This window comes from Maylandia zebra, linkage group LG4 (genome assembly GCF_041146795.1).
Source record: "Maylandia zebra isolate NMK-2024a linkage group LG4, Mzebra_GT3a, whole genome shotgun sequence".
Lineage (NCBI taxonomy): Eukaryota > Metazoa > Chordata > Actinopteri > Cichliformes > Cichlidae > Maylandia > Maylandia zebra.
The window spans coordinates 23,715,040-23,722,383 of record NC_135170.1 but is presented as its reverse complement, the minus strand read 5'-3'; the positions used below and the strand labels follow the sequence as shown (position 1 = coordinate 23,722,383).

Below are 7,344 nucleotides of genomic sequence, written 5' to 3'. Positions count from 1 at the left end.
AAATATTGACCTCTAAATGTATCTGCAGTGTTTTGGGCGGAAAGCCGTTAGGCTCTGTTTTTGTCTCCTCTGTCTTTCTGATGAAGTGGAGCTGTTGTGGTTCTGAATGGGATATCAGGGAGGTGCAAGAGAGTCAGAGCAGGGAGTAAAAGGCTGGCAAATTCTTAAAAAGTCCCTCTTAAATTTTACTCACCGCAAAATGCCAAAGCAGTGCCGAAGCACTCTGACCTGGAATGGCAAACACTGAGGAAGCCCATCTGTATGAGAATGCCATTGACAGTGGGTACTGCAACCAGTGTGGTCTGTTTCAGACATAACTTGTTTAAGAATCAGTTACAGAGAAACTGAGGAAGTACCCGGAGGGACACTTGATTTGTTTTGCCAAAAAGGATTTTGTTAGTATTCCGTCTTGTGGTCTTTTGCATTTCTAGTGAATTATGTGCTAGTTGTGGTACGTCTCAAACAGATGTGATGTCAGTTGTGAGTGCTTGAAGCCACTTCTGGGGGGATTTTTTGTTTTTATTTATTTATTTTATTTTAGATATTTGGATAAAATCTTTTTTTTTTTTAAAGAACAAGAATATGGAAAACAAAAGATCAATGCCAATACCAATTCTCCTCATAAAAACTATAATTTCTATTTCTTTCACACACTTCAGTGGGAACACCACAAAGATTTGCACACCCACTAAACTAACACATCCACACACAAATGAAAGGGGGGGAAAAAAGAAGGAAAAAAATGAGGGGCGGTCTGTTCAGACGGTTGCAGTGGAATCTGAGAGTGCTAGGAGAGGTGGAAGACATGATTTGGCAGTTTACCCCCAGTGTTTGCCTCAACATTTTGACGCCATGGCTCGAAGTCAAGCTGAGAAGTTTCCCAAGACCTGCTCAGCCTGCAGGTGGGTGTTCCGCGAAAGCGCTGAGCCCGGCCCCTGAGGATGTGTGTCCCCTTGATCGAGCGTACGCCACTGTGTAGGGCACCTCAAACTCTTAGCAGTCAGCACTGTGAGGGTGCGAACATGTCCCACTCCTCTGATGCCTCTGTGTTAGCCATCACAGGGTTTACTCCTCAGTGTGTCGAGACGAGCTGCCTCGCAAACTGACAAGGCAGCAGCTCTCTTTGCACTTCCCATGTCTGTTTAAAAGCTGAAAATTCTGTAAATTAGATCAAATATTCAGTTTCTAATGAGATTATGTATTAAAGGAAAAACAACAAACCTCTACTATGTTCCTCTACTGCTTGTATTTCTCTCCAACAGCCTTTTTTACATTTGAATCTATGTCATCTAGTTATATGAAGGGAAGCTGTAAGGGCCGTCTGCCACAACATCTGGTCGACCAAGAAGGCAAGGAGCACAATGAGAAGGGAATTAAAATAAATGTAATGAAAATCATGGGAACAAGACGGGAAACAATAGACCTTTACCTTTAAAAGAGAACACTTAAATGGGGGGAAAGGAGTTCTTTAAAATATATAGAGATTAATCAACATGTGTAAAATAGTTTATGTACATGTTTAAAACACATATTTTGACTACACCATACCATGACAAATATTCTCTATTTAAGCAACATTAAAGCTATATCAACATGTATTAACAGCAAAGATTTTGAGACTTCTCACAGTGGCATTTGTAAACGTTCACTAATAGAAATCCAAATCATAAAGTTTTGATAAAAATGGGAAGCTTTCAGTCCCTTTCTGTGTCTCCATGCGATCTCATAACTTACAGTTGGATTTCATTTCTAAAATTGAATACATGGATTAGAGGGACTGAACTCTGAACAAAGTGTCCTTTGTCCACAGGAAAACAAGTGTTGGAGGAAATCCAGAAAAGTAGATTTTGCCATTGTGACATGTTTTTCATGCACTCTTTTTTATAAAAAAATAAGTTGCCCTCACTTTGAATCTGTGAAATGTATAAACAAAATCAATGAATGTTTTATGCATTCTGATTTTTTTTAAAGACAGTACATCTACTATTAGTAGAAGTTAGAGTCTAAATATGTAGAGAGTGACAAAACCTTTTTTTTTTAAATATAACCTGCGTGTAAGTTCTTAAGACAAATCACCCGTCCAATTCTAAATCCAAAGCTAACCTACCTCACTCAAATAATACTGAAAGTCTGTCTAAATGACGTTAGAAATAACCACCAGTGATGTCACTTGTTGAGTTTGTTTAGGGGAAAACATGAGGGTGAGCGGTCAATCTGTTTGGACCACTAATTGTCCACAGATAGGAAGCTACAATTTTTAACTGGCGATTACATTTAAATTATTAAAAGAAAAGAAAATTAAATACCCTCCTGATTTGTTTTAATCATTGCAGCACCGCCACAAATCCACGGCTTCCTCTCAAGTTTCTGGACTGCTGTCTCCCCCTGTTGGTCAATGTGCACTGTGCAGGGAGCTGAGATGACTGAAGGCTGCCGCTCCGGAGCAGCTCTGCAGGGACTCACTGGCAGAGCTGTCTCTGTGCAGCACTAGTTTTTGACAATAACAGCCTCCCTGTATTCAAAGACCCATAAACATCAGCTCTACTCTTCATCGGTTCCTCAGCTCTGATTTAACGTAACTGACCCTGTATTTATAAAATATAAATAAATGAAATGTTTTACTTATTTCCTGTAAATTACTCACACCGCTGAATATTTATCATAGAAAAATAGCAGAAACACAAGGATAAACTTAGTTGGTAGAGCAAAGGATTAAAACTGCAACATCCCAAATCTACATTCCACCAACAAATGTATTAAAATAAATCTAAGAAGAAGAAGTTAAAGAAAAGTTGAAGATTTGTAAGTATGACTTCAGTAAAGAAACAAAAACAAACTTGATTTTATAATCAAGTTTTTAAAAAAGAAAAATACAAGAGCTTTAATGACAATCATACCTTTATTAAAGATGGGGCGGGTTTTGTGCCTGTTACCATAAAAAGGAAGTTCATCTTATCTGATTTTAATGTACGAGTAACTAAATCAGTTTATATCATAAGCATGCTCTTTTAAAAGTTACAAAGTTACAAAGTTGAAATGAAATGAAAGACAATAAGAGGGGAAAAACACGTTTTCCTAACTTGAGCTGAGTTTTCAGTTGTTGACTGCAAGACTGCTCTGGAGCAGAGTCAAATTACGTCCCGCCTACTAAAAAAGTTTCCCCCAATCATTTCCTTGCCGTTAAAACATAAATCCAGGCATCGCCTCCCGTGTCTATAGACTCTTCAGCAATCCTGCAACAGCAGTTCTCTCACGTTTGTCTTCAAAGTCACAGTTTCGAAGCTAAGTATTCGAAAGCGACCACTTACAGATGGTTTTCTTCTCTGCGAAATTGTGAGCATTCAGCGGAACAGAAATATTTCCATATTTACTTATTTTTTCTTATTTTTTTGTTTATTTTTATTTTTTCATTTTAAAGTTTGCCCCCGGCAAGCTGACACTGCAGCTTTGGGGCATATCACCTGGATATAGAAAGAAGGATTTTTCCTCCTATTTTTTTAATTATTTTTTTTAACTGCGAGAAGCTGTTCTTTAATTTTTTCGCATGAATCTCCTCGACCCTTACCTGAAGATGACAGAAGAACAGGAGAAGTGTCACTCTGACGCTCCCAGCCCAAGCATGTCTGAGGATTCCGCGGGCTCGCCTTGTCCGTCCGGGTCGGGTTCGGACACTGAAAACACTCGTCCGTCCGACAACCACCTCCTCATGGGTCAAGACTATAAGAAGGAAACCGAAGAGGAAAAGTTTCCCGTGTGTATCAGAGACGCGGTGTCTCAGGTGTTGAAGGGTTACGACTGGACGCTCGTGCCTATGCCGGTGCGCGTCAACGGCTCGAGTAAAAGCAAACCCCACGTCAAAAGACCCATGAACGCGTTCATGGTGTGGGCTCAAGCTGCACGGAGAAAGTTGGCCGATCAATACCCACACCTGCACAACGCAGAACTCAGCAAAACCCTGGGCAAACTTTGGAGGTAGGCTCGCTTTAGTTTATCGTTCACTTTTACAATGCACTTTTACGCGCCGCTGTGCGCGGCACATTATTTATTAACGTATAGATTCCTGCTCTTTCAAGTTTAGCTTTGCAGTATTTTGGTTTGAATGCTTTTACTCACCTATGCTTTTGATTTTATGAGTATTTTAAGTTCATTGTTATGCATACAATGACTTCTAAAGAATTACGATGCTAACTTTTTTTCTTCTTTTTTGTAATGATCAATGCTAATTACCAACTGCACAGATTGAATCAGTGTGCTTAGCTTCTGCAACTGTTTACCAAGCGCAGTTTAACAAGTTTGTACAATTCCGTGTGCTATTTTCAGATTGCTCAATGAGGTAGAGAAGCGCCCGTTTGTGGAGGAGGCTGAGCGTTTGCGAGTGCAACATAAGAAGGATCACCCCGACTACAAATATCAGCCAAGGCGGAGAAAGTCTGTCAAGAATGGGCAAAGCGAACCGGAGGACAACGACCAAACTCATATCTCTCCAAATGCCATTTTCAAGGCGTTGCAGCAGGCCGACTCTCCGGCTTCAAGTATGGGCGAGGTGCACTCTCCGGGAGAGCACTCAGGTGAGGGAACAAGAAATAAAAAGCAAATATATTTTCTGTAATGTTTATGTTTTTTCAAAAGTTCCGGTTTGGATTAAAAATATATTTTTTAGAAGCCCTCAGGGCCTTAACTGGAGAACTGTTAATGATTAGTAGTTAATGATTATTAGGTTTTACAAGCCATCATGCAAATACACCTGCCTGTAGTTACAATAAACCTCTCCTGGAGGCATGTACAGTTAAGCTTTTATATCTCATGTGGGAAACATGTTCTTAAATTCAAACTTTTTTAACAAAAATGTTATGCTAAACAAATGTCTAACTTTGCCTTTGTCTCACTAGGTCAGTCACAGGGTCCACCAACACCCCCAACCACCCCGAAGACAGACCTTCCCTCCAGCAAAGCTGATCTGAAACGTGAGGGGCGGCCCATGCAGGAGGGCACTAGCCGCCAGCTCAACATTGATTTTGGAGCTGTGGACATCGGTGAGCTGAGCACTGATGTCATCTCCAATATAGGAAGCTTCGATGTTGATGAGTTTGATCAGTACCTGCCACCACACAGCCATGCTGGGGTGAATGGTGCAGCGCAGGCTGGCTACAGCAGCGGCTACCCTATCAACAGCTCCTCTGTCAGCCAGCAAGCTAGTGTTGGAGCCCACGCCTGGATGTCCAAGCAGCAGCAGCAGCAACAGCAGCTCTCTCTGACCACTCTGGGTGGAGGAGGAGAGCAAAGCCAGCAGGGTCAACAGAGAACCACCCAGATTAAGACGGAGCAGCTGAGCCCCAGCCACTACAGTGAGCAGCAGGGCTCCCCACAGCATGTCACCTATGGGTCCTTCAACCTCCAGCACTACAGCACCAATTCTTACCCCTCCATCACCAGATCACAATATGACTATTCAGACCACCAAAGTGGTGCCAACTCCTACTACAGCCACGCAGCTGGCCAAGGCTCAAGCTTGTACTCCACCTTTAGTTACGTGAGCCCCACTCAGAGGCCGATGTACACCCCAATTGCTGACACCACCGGGGTGCCCTCTGTGCCGCAGACCCACAGTCCGCAGCACTGGGAGCAGCCCATTTACACACAACTTTCCAGGCCCTGAGGAGGCAGTCTGAGCACTGACTATATAACACATATATCCCAGACTTCTTTCTGCTCGGTGGCCTTTGCACCGTTACGTCACACACCTTTCATTGCCAACAGAAAAACATGACAAGAACTTTTTTTTTTAAGGTTCTGAAAAAACACATCTTTGGATTGGCTCACAACAGTGCCTTTTGTATTGGTTTGAATTGTGATTATATTTTTTTAGATATAATGTTTTAAAAAAAGTTAAATCCTCTGTGAGGACATACTGGCTATAAATATATTAGTATGTACTGTGTATGTGTTCTGCTCTTGTCATTACTATCATATTCAGTGTCATCAGCACCCTCGTCGTCACGATTTGAAGGTTTAACAAACGTAACAGAGCAGGAATGCCGGGTAAAAACACCCTTCAGTGGCCTTACTTCTGACTAATGTATTTTTGTACAGGAAGTAAGAAACCGTTTACTGACACTGCCGTCTCATAATAGCCTATATTCTGCTTTGAACTTTTGTACTGTACATATTTTAATGTAATTCCAATGAGATGCAAGGATTGAGCGACGCACGTTTGAAATAGATGAGAATTTTTGGCCAAGATATGACCGTGTCATCAGTGAATTAGTCAAATATTCTACTTCTTGTTTGCTTTAGCTCAAGTTTATTGTGTTGGAAACGCTATAGCAGGTGCCATGTAATTCTCCTAAGGGCCTTACTGTGTTGCTAGCTGTAACAGCAATGCTTGCTTTGTTTTGTTTTCGTTTTGTTTTTTTGCCTTGAAACCATTGGTGCCTCAAGAGCTACGGCAGTGAGGCTTCGTCCACTTTGAATTGCAGTGTGAAAACTACAGCATAGTTCTGACTTCCTGCTTGATGAGATACAAGAAGTGACCTTTGACCCCATTATTCTCACCACCCATCAAGTCTGAGTCCGGTGTGTTTCTATCAAGCCTTCTGCCTCAACTTTCTTTTCCTAACCCTTGTCTTAATTTATTCTTTAGCATTAATTTTATTTGAAAATAACTATTTGCAATTGTCGTTTTAATTCAGCAGCAGCTAGCTGAGGAGAAATAGGTTGCTGTCATATGTGGTACAAATTTGTTTATTTATCATTTGTAAATGTTTTCCTTATAAAAGTTTCTTTTATTCATGATCTAGTTATGTACAGAATACTTATAATTACACGAGTAAGTAAAAAGAAAAACTGGAAGTCTTTCCTTTTGTCACTCTATTTCTAACAAATGTCTAAATGAATATAAAAGCAGCCGTTTTGTAAAGAATTTGCTGGAATCAACATGTTTTTTGTTTGTTTGTTTATCAAAAACATTGTGTTCCCCATTTTATATTCTGTCTCATTAGTTCCCATTTTGTCATCTTCTTAATGCAGTTTCCCTAGGTAAACATGGCATTTTCTTAAAAGCTTATCTTTTGTATTATATTTGTTTGCAATAAAAGCAAAACAGCAAAACGTCTTGTCTCGTCCTGTGTTTTTGTACAGCGCTGCTCGTGGTTTCCATCTGTCAGCATTTCTCACCAACACATCTGAGAGTTTCGGGGGCACTCTGGCAGTACGGGTACCTTAATACGGTGTGCAATAAGTAGTTATGGAAAAAGGCATCTAGTCATCACTGGAGATGGAGAACAACAATAGGTGGTATTTTTAAAAAAAGGATTTAGTTCAGTTGATGTGAGAAGAGACATCCCC

The 7,344-nt window shown here is 40.8% G+C and overlaps 1 protein-coding gene across 1 annotated transcript; it reads left to right on the top strand.

Moving 5' to 3' along the window:
- Positions 1-3,202: 3,202 nt before the first annotated feature.
- sox9a (SRY-box transcription factor 9a) lies at positions 3,203-7,110 on the top strand. The gene is made up of 3 exons (XM_004559402.3): positions 3,203-3,972; positions 4,321-4,568; positions 4,890-7,110. Exons 1-3 carry the CDS (start codon positions 3,545-3,547, stop codon positions 5,654-5,656), a joined length of 1,443 nt encoding a protein of 480 aa, XP_004559459.3. The 5' UTR covers positions 3,203-3,544; the 3' UTR covers positions 5,657-7,110.
- Positions 7,111-7,344: the final 234 nt, after the last annotated feature.